This window comes from Balaenoptera borealis (assembly GCF_965194805.1).
Source record: "Balaenoptera borealis genome assembly, chromosome: 12".
Lineage (NCBI taxonomy): Eukaryota > Metazoa > Chordata > Mammalia > Artiodactyla > Balaenopteridae > Balaenoptera > Balaenoptera borealis.
The window spans coordinates 65,563,323-65,588,881 of NC_138869.1; the positions used below are offsets into that span (position 1 = coordinate 65,563,323).

General features: G+C 40.4%; 1 protein-coding gene across 19 annotated transcripts in view; it reads left to right on the top strand.

Moving 5' to 3' along the window:
- Positions 1–25,559, top strand: part of DST (dystonin) — a 502,757-nt gene that overhangs the window by 428,290 nt on the left and 48,908 nt on the right. For all 19 annotated transcript variants that reach the window (XM_082347108.1, XM_082347103.1, XM_082347107.1 and 16 more), the window contains 11 exons: positions 363–447; positions 1,557–1,798; positions 2,708–2,914; positions 13,534–13,653; positions 13,822–13,929; positions 15,621–15,839; positions 19,281–19,484; positions 20,738–20,969; positions 21,791–22,017; positions 23,465–23,587; positions 23,720–23,821. In XM_082347108.1, the coding sequence (XP_082203234.1) occupies positions 363–447; positions 1,557–1,798; positions 2,708–2,914; positions 13,534–13,653; positions 13,822–13,929; positions 15,621–15,839; positions 19,281–19,484; positions 20,738–20,969; positions 21,791–22,017; positions 23,465–23,587; positions 23,720–23,821 (1,869 nt within the window). The remainder of the gene's footprint in view (positions 1–362; positions 448–1,556; positions 1,799–2,707; positions 2,915–13,533; positions 13,654–13,821; positions 13,930–15,620; positions 15,840–19,280; positions 19,485–20,737; positions 20,970–21,790; positions 22,018–23,464; positions 23,588–23,719; positions 23,822–25,559) is intronic.

Here is a 25,559-nt window from a genome sequence, read left to right on the forward strand (position 1 = left end):
TATTTTATATATAGTAAGTAGTGTTGTATTCAATTACTTTTAGTGAAGTCACATGTAAGAAGAGATGTAATTTATCCAATAGCTGGATTGCTGACCTTTCATTTTGTTATTTCATCTTTGTATACAAAGACCCATAATTAACCAGTACTCCAGTGTCTCCACATCGCCCATTTTCTGAAGAGGGGAGTAAATTATGATAGGTGAACTGAGACATGGGCACAGTGGTGGAAAAAAGATGGGTAAACATGAGAACAGTGAGGAATATTTGAAAAGGTGTTTCCTCAAATAAGATTAACTGATAATGCCAATGCTTATTTAAATTTATTTTTTTCCCCCGCATAAAAATGGTACCTGTGTTTTAGGTTCTGCAAGAGGACATCCTACTCAGAAAACAAAATGTAGATCAGGCCTTACTAAATGGTTTAGAACTACTTAAACGAACAACAGGTGAGATACCTTTCAAATCAAATCCTCATGACATGAGCATTTTGTGTTGCTTTCAAAATATTTTAGAGATGGGGGAAAAACACAGAGCACGCTGGAATTTTGGGGCCACTCCAAGACTTCATCCGGGGAATGCTTTGAAGGCCGACCGAGGGGGTTTTGGACTATGATTTCATTGTTTTTCTCATGATCTCACTGAGTTTTTAATCGAAGTTTTGTGTATTACTCATAACACCAAGCATTGGTCAGAGAATCCCATGGCAGAGTGACATTAGTTTTCCACTTGTGGAAGGCAGTTGTTCTAGATGAACACATAGGTTGTAGACAGTTTTTTAAAATTTTAAGATAGGTGGCATTCAGTGACACATAGTGTGACTATAGCCAGGCTTCATTTCTCTGTGCTTGAACTCACCAAGAAGACAGATATTACCTTGTTTTAGTAATTCCTTTGGCTGTAGGAATGTCTCATTGTGTTTATATACAATTCAGCACATGTGTGTGGTGGGGGACAGGTACCATTCATTATGAATGGGAAGAATTTGATACAGTATCGAGAGCCTTGCACTTGGACTCTGAAGCCCAGGACACAATTTCTCTGTGTCTCTGAAAATTAAATAGAGGCAGGTGAGGATCTATTGGAATAGTGCAGGTGAGTTTATTATTTTTAACACACACACACATGCATAGATTATACATATATAAATGTATATATGTGGCAGGCACTATTCTAAACATTTTGCAAATACAAACTCACTGAATTTTTATCACAACTTTATGAAGTAGGTTCTATTCGTAATGCTAAGTAACCAGGGGCACAGAGAGAGGTGAGGTATCTTGTGCAAGGTAATAAGTAACAAACTCAGTATGCAAACCCAGGCAGTTTTTAACCCCGATGCTTGAAAATGGAAAGACCATACAGATAGTTGCAAAGGTGGTGCTTTCCACATAGCCCTTTATAGTTTTTATATTTGCATTTTCAGAGCTGTTTACATTCGCCAGATATCCTCAGAAAAATTCAAACCTAGGAAGGGGCTTTTCTTGGGTCAGAACTTCTTTAGCTGAAGAACTCTTCTTCCCCTTTCATGAGATATGACATGCCTTTGAAATTCTAGGTGATGAAGTTTTAATAATTCAAGATAAATTGGAAGCCATTAAAGCGAGGTACCAAGACATCACTAAACTGAGCACGGACGTCGCCAAGACCCTGGAGCAGGCACTGCAGCTCGCGAGGCGGCTGCACTCCACGCACGAGGGGCTGTGCGCCTGGCTGGACAAGGTGGAGGTCGAGTTGCTTTCGTACGAAACGCAGGTTCTGAAGGGAGAAGCCTCCAGCCAAGCACACGCGAGGCAAAAAGTACGCTCCGATTTATACACTCTTTGGATCCGCTTGTTATCTCTCAGGGAGCCTTATTCACACAGGGGCGAAGTGATATTTATCACGTGTCATTACTAATATACTTAAGGATGCCTTGGTGGGCGGGGACCCAACAGAAATTGGCAGCAGATCAGCTATTTAAACTTTTAGGAGCCCAGACATGAAAACAGCGTATTGTCATTTGTTTCTCGAATCTTATAGAAACAGAATGATGAAAACAGAAAAAAAAAAAAAGGAAAATGGTCACTGTTTCAGAGATACACGTAATTTGGTTAGAATAGTGATACCTTTATAAGATAGATGCCAAGCATGAGGTGGCTTTTCTAATTATATTGCAAGAGTGGTATTCTCTCATGCCGATCATCCTCCTTCTCAGAGTTTTCCGCCTCGGTTTTTATCATCCCTGAAGTACGATCACACCTGGGTGAAGGCAGTCCAGGAGGTCAGGTCCACTGAGCCTATAATGATTCAACTGGGATGATTTAAAGCCAGTGTGTCCTCGTTTTGAGGGTCACTTGATTCTGGTTTGGACTTTCCTCTTTAGTTTTCTGGTACCTGATTACTTCGAGGTTACCAGCAAGCTGGATTAACTTGCTGGGTTAACTTGCCGGGTTCGGGTTCCCAATTTTTAAACGTTTATATTGCATTTCAAAGCTAAAGTCTTGCCATGTTGACAAAGGAAGTGTTCTTTGGAACTTCTCAGGGGAACACTTTCCTTTCTGCAAAATAGCTTTAAGTAACCAAGGGGTATAGAACGTAACTGGCACTAAGGGGATCCGTGCATCACGTTGGCCTGTGAAGGGCTTTAGCCCCAAGGACAGTTAGAGGAGAAGCCCATTCAGACTTGGCATTTCCCACAGGTTTGTGTTTCCTTCCTTCTGTTTTCAGGAGCTAAAGAAGGAAACTAAGAGCAGCAAAGCCCTGCTGGACTCCCTTAATGAAGTGAGCTCTGCTCTCCTGGAGCTGGTGCCCTGGAGGGCGAGGGAAGGGCTGGAAAAAATGGTGGCCGAGGACAACGACCGCTACCGCTTGGTGAGCGACACCATCACACAGAAGGTGGAGGAGATTGACGCGGCCATCCTGAGGTCCCAGCAGGTAGGCGAGCACTTGGGTGTCTGGGCAGTGCGTTTCCTCCACTTGCTCCCAGGGCCTCCACCTGATCAGAGATGACTGTGAGTGGTGCTTCCATTCATTGGTTATGCTTCCACAACGGAAGGGTTTTGAAAAGCATTTAGCTGGGCTACTTGGACATGTGAGTGCCGGGCAAGGCTCATCTCTACATTGTTGGCAGCCATCTACCTCCTGGTCTCCCAGCCTCAGCAGGTCAGCCACTGGCAGGACTAGCGCCGTTCTCCTGCTGTCCAGACAAAATGCCTTTTGTGTACACGTGTGCATGCTGCTCATGTTAATTTTATGCCCTGGCTGCATCTAATCTGTGTGTGAGTAAATATTTTGAGATATCGTGTAAGTCACTATTAACTGTTCCTTGATGTACATGGCAAAGAAAGGCTGAATTCTTTCTAAAAAGGAAACAGTTGTGTTGGTGATGTAGGTTTTTTTTCTGAAGATGACTGAAAGGGGAAAAAATGATCGTTGCTGACCTGTCTGCAACTCGTACGGTTTCTGGTCCCAGAGAGTTTTATAGGCCCCACCCCTTAGCCACAGCTCTCTCAGAAGACTGTGGGCAACGAGGAGAGGGTCCTGGATCTAGAAGCTTGTAATACATGTTTTGATTAACTTTTATTGAAATCTCTGAATATTTATATTAAGTCATCAGCCTCTTGTTGCAGACTTGCTCTGACAGAGTTAGTAGGGTTTTGCTGTGTACTGTGGAGCAGGGCTTGGGAAGGTGGATGACTCAGCCTTTGCACATCCAAGCCAAGAGCAAGAAACACAAATCAAGCACGTCGTGTGGAGCATCCAAAATTCATTCTCTAAGGCTGCCGTAAAAGTGTAATTTATCTAGTTCTAAAACATGGCGCCTCACTCCTCATTTCAGTGCCGTGCTCTGGAATCACAAAAGCCAATGGACTACAACGATAGCAAAAGGCCTGCCTCAGACATTTTTGCGAGGGAGGCCTTCATGCCTGAGGAATGCATTTGCGTGGCTCTGTTTTCAAAGTCTGGAGGAATTTGTATGCCTCATTATCATAGGAAAATAAGCGTGTTTATTTGTGAAGTTTATTCAACTATTTGAAAAGAGTTGGATTGTTTTTCACCAGAATTTTTTTCGACCTTTCATAGTTGGCACTGAAGACTTCTCTAAATAGCACGACAAATATTCTGTCCTCTTGGGAGTATAATTTTCTTGAGAAGCTGACTGTGGTTGGCTAGTTCAGTGAAGGAAGACAGTGATAAGGGTGTAACCAAACCGAGGTTCGGCTGCTTGCTGTTCATAAGCCAATAACTCGAGAGGCAAGGGTCAGTAGAAAGGAAAGGTGCTTTAATCAGAAAAGCCAGCAGTCTGGGGAGCAGGTGGATTTGTGTCCAGAGACCAGTTCTGAAGATTCTGCTCAGCCGTGACAGTTTTTAAGGGGAAAAGAATCTCAGTGAATCATCGAGGCAGGAGGTTGGGTTCTGCATCCTCGTCCATTGAGTGCAGACTGGCTGACTCTCTCTTCACATGTTATCTTGCCCCTGTGATCTCCTGCAGGATTGCTAAGGGGGCTGTTGGGGGTAGAGAGCTAGTCATTTTTAACTGCTTAATTCTTCATTCTTACTTCTTAAAATCTAGCAAAAGAATCCACAGGTTAGACAGGGCATGGTGCGTATTCAGGAGAACATAAGTCAGGAGTTAGTTTCAATTGCTTAGTGATCTCATTCCTATAATTAGGTTCTTTTAAGGTTAGAGGGGAACAGAAATGGGCAAACAGAAAAGGGGCAAAGGAGCTGCTTTCAAGGGCAGGTGACAGGCTGAGCGCCTACTGGTTTGTAAGCTCTGCCAGGTGCCAAGGTCATTAACTGTAGCCCAGTTCTATTCAGAGTTTTGCAAATGTTTTCCACAGATTGGTCTGTATTTTCTCGAATCTAAAACATATACCCTATAGGAAAATAACAATTATTGGGGTTTTTTTTTCCGGATAAAATCATTCCTTACTGAAAGTTTCAAGACTTTGTGAAAGAATACAGAAAAACTCGTGGAAGAAAGAACGTGCAAACACTGTGGTCTGTATCCTTCAAGCCTTCCTTGTGAGAGAGGGGGAGATTGTTTAGTAAAAGTATCTTACTACCAGTAGGTCATAGCTAATATTAGTGCCATTGATATATTAATATCTTCTGGTTGTTTATATGTATTTATTCTGTACTTGTATGTGCATTCCTTTGAAATGCCTGCATGTCTGCCCAATGGAATACCTCCAGTAATAAAGAAAACCAATAAAATTCACTTAAGCCAATTTTAAAAAAAAGGAAAGAAGAGAATACCTTTCCAGTAAGGCTGAGATGTACCATTTAGAGCTGGGAGGAGCATATGCAGTGTGTGGGGAGGTAACCTGCCTGGGGTCCCACAGCTAGAGTGTGGTGGAGATGTAACTAGGACTTAATCCAGATCTCATTCTACCTCCCTAAAGGGCCTCTGTATAAATCAGGTAGAGAGGAAAAATCCTAAGGCAGGAGGTGATCCATTTTTTTCTAACCTCCTTCAGTAATCTGAAGGAAGGTGCCATTATTGCAGCAAAATAGAAGTATGAGGATATTTTCAACCGTAAGGCCTGTGAGACTTGGGCAAGTAAACTGAAAGGATCAGGAAATCTCTCTCTCTCTGTCTCTCTCTCTCTCTCTTTTGGCAAATTTAAGAACACATTGGTACCTGTCTTTCTGGTTTGGCAGAGATTTAGTTTTGCACTCAAAAGAATAGTTTCTAAACTTATAATTAACAAGTTTAGAAAGGACCTAATATATCACTGAAATTGTTTTATAACCTTGCCCATAGATGTTTGGAATTAGGACCAGAGTACAGTTTAATACAAAAATACTTGTTTTCTCTTTATCCAGTCATAATGCGTCCATGAAATATAAAACGAATGGTGCAAAAAAAATCTTTAGACTTGGATATGAACCACATATTTTGTATGAATTGTTTTATGTTGTATAAACAAATCATCTACCATTCTGTTTCTTCTCCAGCTGAACTGTGGACATGATCTGACAGCAGTCCATCTTTTTCTGCATACCTTAGGCACATACATCTTGTTTTATTAAGAGCTACTCCTTCCAGATCCCTCCCCGACATACCCAACCACGAGTGATGGAGTGAGGATATGGGCCTTGCAAATGACTTGGTAGTTTTTAAATTTATAGATTTGATGCTTCGTCCCCAAATAACCGGAGTAAATTCAACTAGATTGAAAATAACTGAATGTGCTGTTTTTCCAAGCAGCTTTCTCTTAAGATGTTTCCATCTTTTGACATTAAGATTGTTTATGTACAGGCCTGCCTCCTTTATACTGGTATAACCTGCATTTTTGAAATTCAGCAGCCGTGTAGGGACATTGTGAAGAGTCAGGCCACCATCACAGAGGGTGTTGATTGACATGGAAGATGTCAGGCAAACGTGGAAAAGGGCTGAGGTCTGAAGAGAGGAGGGAAGGGGGCATCCAGATACCTTCTCGTTAGCGTGTGCTTCGTATCCGTCCGGTGTACATTTAGTTTTCAAAAAACTTCTGATGTGACGTGGTTAGATTTTTCACATTAATTCTGTATCACATAGCAGTTTTGAAAAGATGTGTCATTGAATTTTGAGATCATAGGGCCAAGAGCCTTATGTAAAGTAGAGTGATGTTTATTATTATTTTGGAAATAATGGAACAGCCTCAATTATTGGCAGATGCCTGAGGACGGTGTACATTCATTGTGACCAGTTAATAAGCTCCTGAGTCTGACTCTGCAGATTTGCAGGCATCAATATTCTGAAGAGGATTTTTTTTTAATTGGGCCCATTCATAAGTTTTAAGAAAAATCTGAGTGGAATAAGGCAGCTTAGTAAATAGTGATTGTGAGCTTTAGAAAAAAGCAAAACAGCTGCCTCCTTCTCACAATGCCTGCCATTATCTGAGTTAGAAACTGGGGGTATTTTTGCATGTTAAACCTACACAAAGTAACCTATCCTTGTTGCTTTCTTTCTCTAATTGCACACTGAACCAAATGACCCATGTGGAAATGGGGAAAGGAGGTTTTGCTTGAAAGAGGTACAGACTTAACAGCCTGAATTCAGATCACTGTGATTGTTTAAACCCCAGAGCATTTTGTTGTCCTTTGCCTCTTATAAATGTGCAATTATCAAGAAGGTGCTGAAGTGTGTATTTCACTGGGTCTGGGCATCCCAGGCACTCTCTGGCAGTTCTAATTGCCTGGTTTATTTTATTGGGCCTTCATAACCCCCCAGTATAAAGGCACATGGGTGCAATTAAAATAAACAGTTCTTTGGGTCATTAGGGATCAGCCTGGGAGAAAACTAACACCTATTAATTTCTTTTAAAGAACTAGAAGGAAACCTCCCCCACGGAAGTGAGGTTTGTTTACGGTGGGAAAATATGGGCTGGGTTATGAATAATGTGAAGAAAAATGGAAGGAAATGCTAATCAAAAGAAAGCAAGCGCTAAGACCCTCGCCAGGGGAAGGGAGTAAGAGGATGTCCTGGAGGTTAAAGTTTGCTTATCACTCTGTCTTTCTTAAACCTCTGCTTCCACGCAAGAGAAACTTTCTAGATAAGTACAAAAGTAGTTTGTCAGACATGGGAGAAACGTTTAAATAGTAAGTGAAAACCCACCACTTATTGACTGTTGTGGTATTTGAGCCGATATTGGTGAAATCCCATGAATATTTTGAGTGACCGAGCCCAAATTGTGTACAAGCATGAGGGATGTAACAGGGCAACCGCAAGTGTAGGCTCTGGGGTCAGTCCACCGTGGTTTGAATCTCAGACCCGACATTTACAAGCTGGGTAACCTCTGGTGAGTCAGTTAACCTCTCTCTGCCTTGGCTTCCTCAGCTGTAAATGGGATTAGTGGTAATACCCACATTATATCCTTTTATCCTGACAGCAACTGTATATTCTTGCATGTTCAAGCACTTAGAACAGTGTGTTCAGTAGAATGTTGGCAGTTACTGTTTTACCGAGTGTTTTTCAGGAATATTTAGAGATTAGCCAATTAAAATGTTTTTCACCAACTTGTAGGAAGTTTCTGAAATACTAGTTCAACTATACTAGGAATTACCGTAGCTGGGGTTGATGGTTGGACTCCAGGGATGATGCGTATTAGAATATTTCCCAGAATGCAGTTAAGGATGCTAGCACTCTCTACAATTCATTTGAAGTCATTTTTTGCTACTTGTATGAGTAGTAAGCAAATTTATTAAAATTTGGTATAGGGAGCTTGCTGTCCACGTTACTCACATGTGAAATAAGCCATTTCATGGTCTGTTAGAAATACTCACGTTAAGTAGTTGTTTGAAAGAGTCACAGACCTAAATAAAAACGCCTTGCTTGACTGTAAATTGCTTCATGTAGACCCTGGGACTACTCCTTTCATTGTTGGACAATAAATATTTTCTAATTTAATGAAAAAACCTTTCAAAGGACAGAGGGAAATTTCTGCTTGAAGTCTTGTTTTCTTTCAGCAGAGCAAATATTTGCCTTGGTTCAAGAAACAGTGTTTGAGTTTCAGCTTTCTCTTTTGGCAACTTGGATGGTGTCATCATACTGGTTTTCATTGGATGCGCTTTTTTTTTTTTTTTCTTCCAGAAAGTATCATCATACTGGTTTTCATTGGATGCTTTTTGTTTTTTTTTCTTCCAGAAAGGGAGACTTATTATTAAACTCATATTAACACCAGCAATCTGCCTTTCTTTATGAGGACTGTCATATAAATCCTAAAAATAGCCTGAACACAAACAAGAGGGGTGGGGGCATCACTTTATTTTTTTCAGGGACCAGTAGAAGAAAAAAAATCATTCCTGTTAAATTTTATTCTTGATATCTTGCAGCATTTGCACTCTGGTAGAAAGGGCTGGACTATTTTTTCTCAGTTTTGTGCTGAGTGCATCACATAGTAGAGCTTTACCCTGGAGTTCCACCATGTGCGGCTTGAAAGCGAACGATCAGACTCTTCCACTTGTTTGTTGTGACGATTTCTTTTTCCACATCTGAAGCTGCTGAATTAGTTGATGAAATTTTTTTCTTTTTCACATTGATCAGCAATTGCTAATGAGTAGTTCCATTTGAAACTAAGTCATGTAACAATTATTGAACCAGATGAAGATAGAATTTTTCAAATGGCTTATCAAGATTCCTTCTGGAGTCCACATTGTTCTGACTTGTCCCCGTAGCAGCAAAAGTAATGAATTAGTGGGCAGAATATTTATTCACAACGCTACGTGCAAATCACGAGGCGGCTTCAGAAAACAATGCATGCCGTTATGGGAAACATAGGAAAGAGAAAGACTTCTGCTTGAGTATATAAACGTGTGGAGTCATTTTAGAAGTACTGCCCTTATGGGGGAGCTCGCCCACTCTGACGACTAAAGCTCTGCATTTCTGTCTGGAGCAACTTTGCCTGTCAGCGATCCTCTCAGACGTGTGACACTTGGAGGAGGACCCATGGGATATGTGTCCAGTCCTCACACATGACAGTGTGACGGCTGCCCGGACACCAGAGGAGTCTCAGAGCAGCCTGACTTTGCATGATTTTTGGTTAGATGTTGGTTTATATTCAGATTTTGTTCGGTAGCCCTTCTAGAGATTAAGTAAAGGTCTGTTACACCGTATCTTCCTTTTCATATCTTTATGCCATTGGTTTTTAAAGGTAAATGTAAAAGTATTATTTTAACCCCTGTTATACTTCTGCTTTGGCCCATATTTAGATGATTATCTAAATTTTTTTCTATCTAAACTTGTTGACTAAAAGAACTTGACCAGCAAATAGCTTTAGTATTCATTTACTCATTCATTACTTAGTAAAGGTGAAAGCTAGTGGGTTCATGATAGGTAGAAAAAACTGTAAACAAATAATAATTCAGTAATATTAAGAATTTTTCACTTATATAATTGGTAATTTTTTACCTGAGAGATTGGAACCATCACAATGACTTAATCAGTGCTGTCTTTTGTGCCAGGCCGCACTGGCAGGTTATGCCCTTATAATTAAGAAAAGTTCACTGATAAGTTTGACAAAGATTATTAAAGAATAAATTATATAACCCATTCTGATGACGGGATAGCCAAACTCTGCTCGTGGGAATATGAATCAGTACAGCCAGGGCAACTTGGTAGCATAGATCTAAAAGAGAAAATGCAGACAGGGCTTACAGATGAGAGGTTACCCACGCAGAGTTTTTTTTTTTTTTTCAATTAACTTGTTTTAAGATAACTGTAGATTCACATGCAGTTGTAAAACAGAATACAGAGGTCCCGTTGTACCATTCACCCAGTTTCCCCAGTGGTAGCATCTCGCAAAATTATGGTACAACATCATGAGCAGGGAATTGACACGGCTGCCATCACGACAGGGAACGTTTCCGTCACAGGGACCCCTCATGCTGCCCTTTTATAGCCACACCCGTCCCCTCCCACCTCTGCCTCCTCCTCAATTTCTGGCCACAAATCTGGTCTCCATTTCTCTAACTTTATTATTTCAAGAATGTTTGAGTACTTTCCAGCCACAGCCACTTTTTCCTCTCCTTCTGGGACTCAGTGACTTGAGTTTTCTTTTATTATAGTTCCTCAGGCCCTGGGCTCTGTTCATTTTTTTCAGTCTATTTTCTATTATTCAGGCTGGGTGATTTCTGTGATTCTGTTTTCTGCTTCACTCATTCTTTCCTCTGTCCTCTTCCTTGGTCTCATCCACTGAGCTTTTATTTCAGTTATTACATTTTTAAGTTCTAAAAATTTCCATTTGGTTCTTCTCCGTATATTCTGTGTCTTTGCTGAGACCTGCTATTTTGTTGCTGAGGCCTTCTAATTTGCAAGCGGAGGCCACTCTTCATCGCGGTGCGTGGGCCTCTCACTGTCGCGGCCTCTCTTGTTGCGGAGCACAGGCTCCAGACGCGCAGGCTCAGTAGTTGTGGCTCACGGGCCTAGTTGCTCCGCGGCATGTGGGATCCTCCCAGACCAGGGCTCGAACCCGCGTCCCCTGCACTGACAGGCAGACTCCCAACCACTGCGCCACCAGGGAAGCCCCGAGGCCTTCTAATTTTTCCCTCATTTCCACTGCGTTTGAAATTGCTCATGGAACATTTTTATCATGGCTACTTTAAAATCTGCCAGATAATTCTCACATCGTCTTCTAGGTATTAGCCTCTGCTGATAATCCTCTTTAATTCGGTTTGAGTTCTTCTGGGTTCTCGGTGTTGTGTGTCTTGGGTCTTCATTAAGCCTTCTGTTTTAGGTGGCTTTCCTGACACCGCTCTGGCAGAGGCAACGGGGATGCTGCCAGGTGGAGGGAGATCCCAGGTCCCCCAGGCAGCCTCGTGGGACACCTAAGGGTGGGGCCGCTCACTGCTGGGTGGGAGTGGGAGTTCCAGCTCCCTGACACCATGGTGAAAATCCTGACTGTCCACAGGCTTTCCCTGATGCCACCCTGAGGAGAGGGGGAGGTCCAGGCTCCCCATGTGGTCTCCACTGACCCGGGAGCAGGGGTCTGTGGTCGCCTGTGGGAGTGAAAGTTCCAGCTCCCGACTTCGCTGACATCACCCTGGCCAGGGGTGTTGGGCCCAGGCTCAGGAGGGTGGAAATCTGGGCTCCCCGTTCATCCTTGCTTGGCAGCAGTGTGGGGAGGCCAAGGCTTTTTTCTGTGGTGTTTGGTTGGAGTAGAATGGTTATTGTCTATAAGTTTTCTGTCTTGCAAGGCTGCTCCTTTCCTGCTCCTTTGACTGGAGACAGGTTTTCCTGGGGCTTTTTCCGCACCTCTGGGTACTCCTGGGTGGCAGTTTCTCCAGCATCCAGTCCAGGGTATGGGAAGCCAAAGAAAACCCAGGGAACTCACCCCCGTGCTTTTCCTCGGGTCCAAGACTCATAGCAGCTCTGCTTTCTTCTCTCTCCTCCCGGAGGCTCCTTGTATGCGTTGTGTATAATGCCCAGGGCTCTGAGATGTACTTGTGAGATAGGGTAAAAGTAGGTCTACCCCATCCTCCTGTGAGTCTGCGGAGTGTTGCCTAGTGTCTTAAAAGTACGAACTGTTTTCCAGTTTAGTTCCTTACCTCCACTCTTGTCTCCCCTCCCTTAGTTATCCCCTGACCCCAATCTGGATTTCCAGGTGCTCTTGAAACATTAGAGGTTCTGGCAATACTGGACTTGAAAATCACAGCGTCCATCCCCCTTCGCTTTTCCCACTGAGGCTTTGTTAGTTACCATTTATGGTTGGTGCTGTGGTGTCACTTGCCCTCTGTACTCATTTATGGTAACTGGAAGGCATGGGGTTTATCTGATGCAAGGTATTGAAAATGTTTGTGCTCTTTGACTTAGAAGTCAACTTCTAGGAATCTACCCTAAGGAACTAATTAGAGATGCCAACAGAGATTTATATACAAGGATATTCGTTACAGGCTTGTTTATATAATAGTGAAAAAATGCAGAGAACCTAAGTGAAAATATCCAGGTATGCTAGAATACAATGATGGTATTTAAAAAATCACATTTATATGACATGGGAAATGTTCATGATAAATGAAAAAGCAGGATATGAAACTGTTTATATAGTATTATCCCAGAGCTTTCTAGGTCTCAACTTCTGGAAGAAAATTCACTAAAATACCAACGGTATTAACTCCAGCTTTTAATTTTCTTCTGTATATTTTTCCATACTTCACAAATTTCTACCATGAATTATTGTTATGCTCAAGAAAAGAAAATCTCTTGAAATATTTAAGAATTCTCTTGAAAATGTTTTCTGCTGTTATTAAATGAGATGTAAAAGAATGATACATGAGACATTTGGGGGTATACTCGGCATACATATAAAGGTATTTTCCATATACACACAGAGTAAATAAATGGGAATATGTCATTCTTTTTTGCTAGGGATTTTGTACTTTGATGACAGCATGCTACCTGCATATCATATTAATGTGATAAAGTGAAGGATGAAGTGATTTAAAGATGGTGTCCAGCTACTGACTTCTATAGCTTTTCAATTTGTATAGTATTTTTTTTTCCAGATCTCTTTCCATGTCAGAAAGATGCAGAGTTCCTCATTTTCTTCAGTTATTGCAGTACAGGATCGTGAGCACACTATGATTTTTTTTGTTAATTAATTTTTATTGGAGTATAGTTGCTTTATGATGCTACGTTATCTTCTACTGCACAGCGAAATGAATCAGCCATACATATACATATATCCCCTCCCTTTTGGATTTCCCTCGCATTTAGGACACCACAGTGCATTAAGTAGAGTTCCCTGTGCTGCACAATTTGTATAGTATTGCTAAAGAGAAAATCCTTACCACCACCAGAGAGAAGGCATCAGTGTTAGCTGTCCTCATGTCATTAATGCCGTGTCATGGATCCAGCACGTTTTAAGAGGTTGTGTTTACTTCCTCTGTGGAAAGTTCTCCTTTCTTTATAACATCAGTCACTATCATGGATTATTTCAGGTTACCATGAAGAGACAAGCTCACATTTTCCATTTGTGTGATAAGGATATTTGAAAGAAATGTAGATAGGTATTTCTCTGGCACCAGTTACAGGAACTTGCTGACCTGATTATTTATCTTTTGTTTAGTTTGACCAAGCGGCTGATGCAGAGTTAGCCTGGATTAGTGAAACAGACAAAAAATTGACATCTCTGGGTGACATCAGGCTTGAGCAAGACCAGACCTCCGCTCAGCTGCAGGTTCAAAAGGTGAAGACACACATTTCCAGTTGCATCTACATGGTTTGTCAGTGTGCTCCAAGGAAATGCACTTGCATGATTGAATGTAACTTGGTCATTTTAACTGCTTTGCCTAATTGTTTTTGTTTTAGTCATACACTCTTTAAAAAAAAAAAATCTTTGTTTTGGTAAATACAGACATTCACCATGGAGATTTTACGACACAAGGATATTATTGATGAGCTTGTTAAATCTGGACATAAAATCATGAGCACATGCAGTGAAGAGGAAAAGCAGCCGATGAAGGTATGATCTCGTCCATGTGACTGATGTGAGACTTGTGAGCAAACAGCATGTGTGGGGCTTTCACTCTGAAAAAAGCGCTTTTCCTTTATCCACAGCTGCTGTTTAAACAGCTAAATCATTAGTTTCAAATAAGGCATTTTTCAAGCTTGTAGAATAACAGTGAAAGGAATACTCCTTAAGGGAATCACCCTGGGGATAATCCTTTTTAATAGACAGAAAAGCTGTTAAGGTTTGAGTCCTTGAGTAACTGGGACACATTAAGCATCCAATTAATGTTCTCTGTATTATCACTGTTATTATCAGTATAAATTGTTATTCTGTATGACAGCTGTTGTTTATAGGCTTCAGGAACATTGGGGCCGCTGGAGCTGAAACAAAACTCAAAATATGTGGTTCTCTCTAACTGAAATTCATTCTGTATAAAGTTACAGTAATCTGTATAGGAAAAAAAGGAGTGGAATCATTAAGGAAGTGTTCAGTTTATGTAGTTTTAACGATCCTTTACATTGATGGAAAACCAGCCATAAATAAAAATGTTTAGTTCAATTCATATTCAGACATCTGAGAAGCCTAAATAAATTAATGTATATTAATGCTTCTGTTAGGAAAATATCCCATGGCAAAAACAGTACATACAAATGTATATGCGTAAGATCACATTTAAAAGACAGTGCATTGATTTTAAGGTATACCATAGGCAAATAATAGAATGTGCACTGTATATTAATACTTAATCTTTTATTTAAATACTCTGCAGTGACACTTCACTTGTTTATAATTTAATCTTTATTATTTTTGCGAAGATTCTGGTGTGAAAAATACAGATGATCGTGAGAGAATTTTTGTGTTATTCTGTGGTTTATTGGATTGCTGTTGTGCTTTATGTTTTGCTTTTGGATTATGAAGTGAATTTGTACCATAATCGAGATCTCGGTGACCACCCCATAAAATCAGTGGATAGCATAATGTTCTATTTTGCTTCTCATCTATGTAATTAATTTTGCTGACCAGCAGTTCCTCTTAGAATTTCATTTGTGAAAGAGAGTCCTTATGTTTTAACAGAAAGTAATGTCAGTGTTGCCAGGCTCATGCCAGACCTTTCTCTCACCTAGAAGACCTAGAGGAATGGCTGGAGAATTTTACTTATTACGTTTGGAGAGCTCAGTGTCTTAGTCATACAAACTTGAGGCATTTTATTTATTTATTTTTTGTGGTTTTGTCACCTAATTTTTTTTTTTTTTTGAGAAGTTCTCCATTTCATCAAATCCCCTGATTTTTGACAACTGCATAGAAATCCACTGCAGGAATATATCATCCTTTATCAGCCTGATCTCCAGTTGTACTTTCAAGACATTTTTTACATTTTTGCTATTTTCTACATGTGTATATGAAATTTTTTTTATTGTAGTAAGAGCACACCATTAGCATACAATGGAATATTATTCAGCCTTGAAAAAGAGGGACTTCCTTATGCAACAACATGGGAGGGCCTTTCTTTAATTTAAAATGAACTTTTACACATAGAAGCAATTAAAATCTAACTAGCCTCTGTTGATTTATTCATTTACTATGCATTGTTGAGTGCTTACTCTGCACGAGGTATATTGTGCTGGACAAGCATTCTGGAGTATATATACGTGTTCCTTGGCCTGCCTGTCTGGTTAAACACATTTTATCATCTGATTTTCTAGAAAAAACTGGACAAGGTATTGAAGAACTATGATGCCATCTGCCAGACAAACTCAGAGAGGTATCTGCAGTTGGAACGGGCACAGTCCCTGGTTAACCAGTTCTGGGAAACATACGAAGAACTTTGGCCGTGGCTGATAGACATACAGAGGATCATCACTCAGCTTCCTGCCCCCGCCCTGGAGTACGAAACCCTGAGGCAACAGCAGGAAGAACATCGTGTAAGCTTGGTGCCAGAGAGAGTGCTGGAGACCCCATGGGAAGAGAATCACGATTTTTAGGGTGTTTCTAATGCAGACACCTTCTGTGATGAGGAATTTTTAGCGTTCTGGTCTGCACAGTTTGCTTACCTCCGAGTTGCTGCCCTGTTGTCCAGTTTTGCAGTGGGACGACTCATGTGGGCAGGCACACTGTGTATGTCATCATGATGTCACAGCTTTTACCCAGTAGTATGCAGTGTAAACTGAGTACAGAAACAAAATCCTTGTTTTAAAATGTTAACGAAATAAGCTTTCGAAGTACTTTCAACTGATCATGTTGAATTGCTTTCAGTGTACAGTAATTCGACTAATATCTAGTGGTTAGAGCCATCCAGAATGTAAGCAAAAGGTAGAAATACATGGAAGCAACATTAAACAGACAAGGCCATTGAGCTTGGAGAGAGTGTATGCTATAACAAATACGTCAAAATAGCATTGTTGTGAAATCGAATTCTGTGAAAAGGAAAAAATGCTGAAGTTTAAAGACAAATTGTCCCCTCACTTTTTTTTTTCTTTTCCTTTTGTCCGTGGAAATCTTTTGAAGTTCTCTGCTTCTATAAGTTTACATGAGTAAATGAGAGAGTATATTTCCATCTACAAATATGTCATGTTTTAAACACATAAAATGGCATTATGAAGCCCTCATTTCAGTAGTCTCCAAAATGTTAATGTAGCTTAAAATTTTGCAGGGGTTTGAGTGAGAGAATTCAAGACTGTCAGAAGAAAGTCTGGAATTCTTGTTATTTATGATCTTGTGAACCTAGTTGCTCTCCCAGATCTGTACAAGATGTACCCTGAGACTAATCATTGTGTGTGTGTGTGTGTGTGTGTAAAGTTTAACTCAGGATATATTACATCATTGTTTGAAGTATGTAACATACTTATTAATCTTATTTGTTTACTTTTTTAGTGTATTGACATTGAAGAATATCTCTAAGTATTTGTTTAGAAGAGCTTTAGAGAACACTTTAATGCAAAATGGAAATTTTATGGCATTCTATCTAAATAATTCAGTGGGAGAAAGACTTATAAACTATGTATAATTAAATTTAATTTTAGTAGAAAGGTTATTTTTGGGAGAAATCCTGATGCCTACCTACTGAATGATTTTTAGTATAAAATGTTTCATGGATTTCTTCTACTCTGAAGTGAGATCTGAATAGCTGTTTTCTAGCATAACATCAAATAGGATGAAAAGGATCATTATTGAATGGAAAATTTCAAAATTGAGTTAATTTTCTTGTTTGGCGTCATCTTTCAGTTCTCAAAACAAATGTATGATTTTTATGTAGAAAGGGAGCTTCAAAACTTCATAGCCAAGTCTTCAAATTGTTCAAGCTAAATTGTTCAGAATATTTGCAGCATTTCTTCTGCAACTTTACAGCATCCTCTTCACTGTTCTTGGGAACATCTTCTAGTTCATTCTAGAATGAAAAATGACCCCGAGAGCCATGTTATAAATAAATGATAGATCTCTTTTAAGTTCACATTAAGTATCTCCAGCATGAGTGGACTCTTAGGATAGCTGCCAAGAATCATTTTGTTACCTATGAGGCAAAAGACATCTCCTGTTGGGCCCTTACTCCATGTGCACACATCCCCAAGTAGATATCCCGTGGCTGTTTTCTTGTCTGTCATGGAATGGTCTTAAGAAGGCTCATCTGGCTACTTCCCAGCAAAGGTGTCTCATGGTGATGCTACACAGGTGAGATCTACTTAGACTACAGGCCACTCAAGAACTCTCAGCAGAGATTCCTCACTTTACTGAGAGTCTCTTGGTCGTCAAAGTGTGAGCTTGTTTTTCAAACATGCCTTCGAGAATATTGAAGCCAGGGCTCGTGTGACACGTTTCTTCTCCATGAGATTGCGTGGCGGCTGGTCTTACCGTCACCACCTCCATTCTGTAAAACAGCATGAAGATACCAAACAATGTAAAACACAAGTAGGAAATCACAGCCTGGACCACCCAGGGGCTGTGAGGAGCATGTTAGATTCAGTAGACGTTCCTCCTTTTTTTTTTTTACAAGTTGAATTTGTGTTTATTTAGCTCTTTTCCAAAAGAGTTTTGAGACCGTCTTCAGAAAAACTTCAAAAATAGAGATAGTACATTGGGGATTGTTCATGATGTAATGAACCAGTTTTCTCAACCACTTTGGAAATAATTTATATGACTGATTTTAGTGGCACTTTTAATAAAAATCCAGGTATGTGGCTGTCCTGGTGATTCTGCTTGATGAATGATGGAAGTTAAAATATTTACAGGGAAAGATTGCTTTCCTCTCCGCTGTCTTTCCTGAATATAATTTCTCTCAGAGAGGCTTTTCTTAGGGGCTGGATAGCAAATAGTTTGGAGACACATCTTCTGGTGAGGACGAGAAACTGCTGATTAGGGAACCTCGTGAATAATGGAGTACAGGAGAGGGCACGTCAATGCTGCACGGAGGTCTGCCTCAGAGAAACCTGCGGGCAGTCACGGGAGACCCTGGATTCCGTGGAGTGTAAAGATTCCAGATTGATCCATTTCCCTAGAAGGAATGGGGCTCCACCTGGATTCCACACCCCCTCATTAGCATCAGTATCATTGTATCTCTTGATTAGATGATACTGTATTATGCAGAATATTCATAGGTCACATATTTTTCCTTAAATACACTTTATAGATAATGCTCAGTATACAGCTGTGTATTTGATGCATTGATTATCCTTGCAGCCATTAACATTTAAAAATAAATACAAATAGATTTGTTTATGTTTATATATCATACATATCATATATGTACATAGAACAGACTCACAGATATATAATGTAATATATATGGACATATTTTATATTGGTTTACATATAATGTAATGACAATCCCTTGTGGGCTTAAATCCCCCTAACTTAGCTTTATCTGTCATTGTTCTCTCTCAGCATTGTGTCTACCTTCTACTGTGCTTTTCTCCTCTTCCTTTCTTCCTCTCCCTCCCTCTCCCTTCCTTCCTTTTGAATAATTTTTGTATGTATCATGAGTGTGCAGAAAGGAATACAGAGAGTTATGGCTCGGTCTCTGTAGGTTGGGATGTAGTGAGTTCATAATCCTTTCATGTAATATGACCCTTGGCTAATACTCTCGTCAGACTGTACTGCTCTTGGTAGGAAAGTCGTAATGAACTGGGACTCATTATTTCACTCATCCAGCATTTTTGCATGTGCCCTGAAAAGGACTTTGACGTGACCAGACTGTTGTTTAATCTTTGTGTCAGGGGATCTCTTCCTGGCAGAGGGTTGTATGTTCAGTGCCTTGTGAAGGGAGGGTGTTTGTCTGGAGTTTCTGGCCAGCTGGATGCGCTGGGGATGTTGACAGCTGTACTGTGGAGGTGTGCCTCTGAGAAACTGAGACGCTGTTTGCTTTGTTATAGCAACTGCGAGAGTTGATAGCCGAACACAAGCCGCATATAGATAAGATGAACAAAACTGGGCCGCAGTTACTGGAATTGAGCCCGAGGGAAGGCTTTTCTATCCAAGAGAAGTACGTGGCTGCTGACACTCTCTACAGTCAAATTAAAGAAGATGTCAAAAAGCGGGCTGTGGCGCTGGATGAAGCCATTTCTCAGTCCGCTCAGGTAATGCTTTGCACCAGCAGTGCGACGGTCTCCCCGACAGCAGAGTGTGGAAAGACATTTCCCGGATCTGCTGATTCAATTCCAGCTAAAATTGTTTCACTGCATTAACTCTGAGTATTGACGTTTTGGTCTCTGAGGTGATATTTGCCGGTGTCCAATCCTTATATTTCTCTGCCTGCCTATATATAAATAAAACATAATTTTCAATGATTTAAGAAACATAGAGCTGTCATCGTTGTCCAGATACCTAAATAAGTGTCCGTCCAGAGTAGAATGCAGTGTTTGCCATTGGAAGAGATGAAAGAAAGTGTCATTATCATCATTAATGAAACATTCCCAAGACGGCAATAAGAAGAAAGACTATGAATGCTAGGCTGAATAAGAAGGAAAACATATGCAGTTGGAAATCGATTTTTTTTTTCTTGTTTCAAGAAGTTGATTTGCAGTCACCTACAGATTTTCCGTTTTGAAGGTTTTGGTTTTTATCGTTAGATACACTGGCATGAGAGTGGTCCATTTTCTGTAATCCTGACTGATGATTCCTTTAATGTTGAGGATAGTGTGGAATCTATAAATGAACAAGTGTTCGTAACTTTGCTTCATTGTCTGTGGTGCCTTAGCAAGTGGAAATTTAAAATTCTTTCATGGATCTGACTATGTGTTTGGCCAGGAATTAAATATAAACTTCCATTACAACATCAGGAAGGTTTCTGGGTTTTTTTAACTTTTTAACATTTTTTAGTTCAGGAAACTCATAACTTAAGAAATCCCTTTCACCTCATCAAAACTGCCCATGAATTTTACATTTAATAATATAACTTTTTGAGGATGCCAAAATAATCAGTAAAAGTGAATAGAACTATCAGTGTTGATAGACAAACACCCAGATTATTGAACCTAATTTTCAAAGTTAATTTGAATTATGATAAGATGAAGCACTAGTAAAATGCTGCTGTCAAGTGGTCCAATTATATATTAACATAATACAGTTTCTTAATGAATTTACTCAGTTATTTGCAAGAAGCAGTCCCATCCCCATAAGCAGTGTGACACAGAGAGGTGCATATGAGTTGTGATTTTAGGAATGTCTTCACACACCAGCTGGATATAACTCTTTGGATGGATGTGTTAACAGAAAGGCCAAGGTTTCATTCTTGACTGTGACATTAGATAGGTGTGTTATCATTTTAAATCCCACCCTTGGCGTCACAGGTCTTTTCCCCCCATAAATGGCCCTTCTCTTTCACTCCCAGTTCCACGACAAGATCGACCAGATCCTGGAGAGTCTGGAGCGCGTGGTGGAGCGTCTGCGGCAGCCGCCTTCCATCTCAGCAGAGGTGGAGAAGATCAAGGAGCAGGTCAGTGAGAATAAGAACGTGGCGGTGGACATGGAGAAGCTGCAGCCTCTGTACGAGACCCTCAGGCAGAGGGGAGAGGAAATGATCGCTCGGTCCCAGGGCACTGACAAAGACATATCTGCCAAAGGTAATACTTTCAGGATGAGGGAACCACTGAACTTTACTCAGAACAATTGTGAATGTTCCTTGACAGTCCAGTTGCATATCAACACGCCAGATTTTAGAAAAGGTATTGCAGATGTGACATGTTTGGGGTGGAGGGGCTGTGCACACCAGTCCCTTGTTAATGTCTTCCTGTGTTTGTGAAATCAGTTGAGTAACTACAACATGTGCCATGATACAAAAACCATATGTTCTCTGGGCCCTTTAAGTCAGTTGGTTAAAGCATAATGCTAATAAGACCAAACCTAGGGGTATTTTTTCCTCTGACTACACTACTTTATGTCATGGGTACTCTGTCCCATAGCCGCAGAAATGGCAACCAGGACACTAGCCAAGCACCTTAAATGTCTGAGCTGGGGTCAAAAGGAAGGGCCTGTGCAGAGGTCAGTGGAAATTCACGGTAAGAGGACACTAGAAGTAAGCCCAAAATATGTATCCTACTTTGTTGTGTTCCTGAGATTAAGCAGACATCTCTATTCTTGGTTTGGAGAGCGTAAAGAATATACTAAGGCCAGCCTTGGTGAACTCAGGTCTCCTCTGAGTTCACATGCCTCTGAGCGTTGTCTTTTGTCAGGAAACCTTGGTTCAGGAGGAGCAGCACACCCTCAGGTCCTGTATTTGCCTGGAAAGGCCGTTGGGCCCAGTGATACCCACTAGACTGGGGTCAACCCAAATTTGGTCCAGGTTTAGATCCTTGGAAAATTGAATGATTGTTCCTGTGTGAATTAGAACGTTGTGCTTTATTGCTTACAGGGTGTGTCTTTTTGATATTGTTCTGCTCTGTAGCTGTTCAGGATAAGCTAGACCAAATGGTTTTCATTTGGGAGAACATACACACACTGGTGGAAGAAAGGGAAGCCAAGCTACTGGATGTGATGGAATTAGCAGAGAAGTTCTGGTGTGATCACATGTCACTGGTGGTTACCATTAAAGATACTCAAGACTTCATCCGGGATCTGGAGGATCCTGGGATCGATCCCTCGGTAGTAAAACAACAGCAAGAAGCAGCAGAGGTAAGCAGAGAATCTCATTTAACGTTTAAAAAATAAGTTGTGGTAGCATGAATGTTGGATTCCTTTGGTATAAATATTTGGAATTACGCTATTAGAATTTATATTTGGTTCTGAAAGTGGAATGCGCAGAGATGTAGTAGGGGGCAGAGTCCACCCACAGGTTTCCCATGGAGAATGTTGATTTAGAAAGTTTCTCTCCACCCCCATTGTTTCTGCCTTACTTCGGGGCCTCGTCATCTCTCTTTCTTGTCTAAGAAAGTAATCTGAGCGGTACCCCTGCCTGTGGAGTCTCTCTTCCTGCCAGCCTCTATCCTTGTTGCCCGTTGTCCCTCTAGATCTCCTCTTGCTGTCCTGCTGGTTAAAAGCCCTCGAAGCGTCCACTGCCTACTGCCTAAAGTCCAAACTCCCTGGAACACGGTATCAACCTTTTCCATCCCAGCCTAGCCCAGGCCTGTGTTTCCAAAGCCATTTTTTTTTCCTACTGCTCCTTTACCAAGCTCCTTCTCTTATGGCTTTCTCTGAAGCTGCCGTACTCTTTCTAGCATCTGAATCTTTGCACATTTTACTTCCTTACCCTAGAATATCTTTCCTGCCACTCTCCTTGGCAGATCCCACTCAAGCTTCAAGGTTCAGTTGGACTGCCACCCTCCACCCTCTTGTATACTCAGCTGAGTTAGTCCATCCCCATAACCTTCTCATCACGCAAAGGACTTAACGCAGAGCATGACTTATCGTTGGCTGTACCTCTGTCTTTCCCAGTGGGCTCAGAGCCCCTTGAATGGAATAGTCATATCTAATTTTCTCTGTATCTCCGATGCCTGGTTTGGGGCACGTTCATCCTTGGTAAATAAATGCATCTTGAATGAATAAGTGTATTTAACCAAGAAAATGAAAGCAAGGTAGAACACTGCATATCTGTCATAGTTTTTGTTTGTTTGTTTGTTTGTTTTTTTGGTACTTTACATGTCCTGGGGTAAAAATGAAAATCTAGAGTTAGATTATCCTAAATCTACTAAGCAAATTACATTAATTTGTGTGAAGTCTCTGAACTCATATGATACTTATGTCTATTTTAAATGTGTATTGCCAAACTAGTTGGTTTAAAAAACAAAAACAAAATGGCTTTCCATGCTTTTCAGTATTGTTGATTTTTTTTTTTTTTTGAAAGACTTATTCTGGTATATGTTACATGGAATTATTTCCTAAATACTGTCTTTATAATAAGCATTTGACATTTGTTCCTCGAAGGACACTCTTTTTTCTTTAAAATGGCTCTTGTGTTCCCTTGTTGAAAAAATTTAGTGCCAAAACTTAGAAAACAGAACGAAGAAAATAAAAATTGATTACAATCCTGCCTCCTAGAAATAACTACCATCAATGTCTGTGTGCATCTTTTTAGTTTCATTGTGGTTTGGCTTAAAAGTAAGGCTGCCATTTCTTATTCTAGGTCATAAGGGAGGAGATAGATGGATTGCAGGAAGAGCTGGATATGGTTATTAACCTGGGTTCTGAACTCATTGCCGCTTGCGGGGAACCCGACAAACCCATTGTTAAGAAGAGTATAGACGAGGTAAAACCTGCATATTTTCTACTCTTATCAGAATGGTTTTTTAAAAGGATTTTGCTAACTAAAGCATATTTGATAGAAGTAGTTGGAAACTTAGCATATGATACTGAAAGAGTTCTAATATTTACATTGCAGTTAAATTCAGCCTGGGATTCTCTAAATAAAGCTTGGAAAGACCGGGTGGACAGACTTGAGGAGGCAATGCAGGCTGCTGTTCAGTACCAGGATGGACTGCAGGTAAGGCTTGCAGGGTCTCCTGGAGGGAGGGATCAGGTGATAAGTGATGCTTACAAATTCACGCATCAGTATGTCCCCAGAGCTGCAAGTGTGATGCAGTTAACTCACCTGCTTCAATTCATGCTTTGCCTTTTTGAAGAGATTTCTGACACTGGAGATATGTACAGATTCATATACACCCCTAAACACATTCTTATACACACATTCAGTGAAATTTACTTTGAAAAGAAATATTTTAACTTTTTAAAGTGAAAGTCGCAGTATTTTTCATAAATGGCTCAACACCAGACAGTGGAATGGAGCTGAGCCTGAGTTCTGCTCTAGAGTTGAGTGGAATAAGATGAAAGGGGTAAACACTATCTAAAAATATCACCAAGCATAGCACAAGTCAGATGTAAAGAAATTTGATTTGAAGCCAGTGTTCCCGGTGAACTAAAATAGATTTCTATTTTATTAGGTCATAATCTGTCATGCAAAAAGTGTTTTCTTCTTTCCCATGTATATAATTCCTTTTGATGGTTGTTTTTCACATCCCTCAAGGGTTCTCATTCACTTCATTAACTAGTTTTTAAGTTTATTTTTTTAATATTAAAAATTTTCCTGTCAGTTGAGGCCAACTCAGGGATATTTCTCTCCCTACCTTCCTTAACTTTATTCCATTTCCTAACAGACTGTCAGGGGTTGAACCCTTCATCCAACCATATGGAAAAGGCCTCTCTAAGTATTTCCATAACACCAAGAGAATATTATTTTTAAAGCTCAGATGAGAACATCTTTTCCCTTTTACTAGGCCACTTCATTTCTATATTTATAAAAATAAATATCACAAGCCCAGCTTTATGCCAGCAGAGAAGTGTTTTAAACTTGGCAAATATATAAAAAAATTCACTACAAGTGACACCTTATTATAACCACCCCCCTCTTTTTTTTTAACCAAAGTGATAATTTATTGGTTGGATAGCAGTGGCCAGTAACCAGTCAGGCTCTACGTACGTCTGTGAGGCCAGATCGTGATTTTCACATTCGTTTGGTGGGTCACAGAGGTTGTATCCTCTCCCGGGGCTGGAGATGGCTCTGCCACCATTGCAGCCGTTAGCCCCAGGAGATCAGGCTCACAGCTGGACACGAAGGCTTGTCTCATCACTGTTGCTAGAAAAACAAGGCCCATCACAGGTCCTGCTGGTCCTAGGTCAGTAGCATCACCTGTGTGGGGATGAAAGGCAGTGATGGATTAAAAGAGCTGTAGGTAAGTGTCCAAAGCTGCAGACACGCCAGAGGTTTCAAGGTTTGATTGTAAAGTGAAATGCATTTTATTTCCCAAGTTGCTGCTTAAGTTCTTAGGGTTTATCATGATCAGTTTAAACTACCAGATATTTCCCAAGGTTTTTTTCTCAGTACTGTATGGCCTGGCAACTTCATTAAATGGCAGAATAATTTTGTGTATTCAGAACTTGAAAAAAAAAAATGTGAGTGGAGCCTTTTTAGATTGTTTGTGTTGCCTAAAACGAGCAAGAAGATAGGAGATTTTGAAGTTTTGTCGCAGTTCAGAATAATGGTCTTGATCATTATACATGCAGGATTTTAATGCTAATCTCAGTTATACAGAAGAGTTTACTTGAGACAAGTTGTTTCACGTGCCAAACAGTAAACTTCTTGATTATTTGAATGAACAGATGGGTTTGAATCTTTTTCTTTCAATATATTTATACAATCTGCCTTTTAGGCAGACAGAGTACAG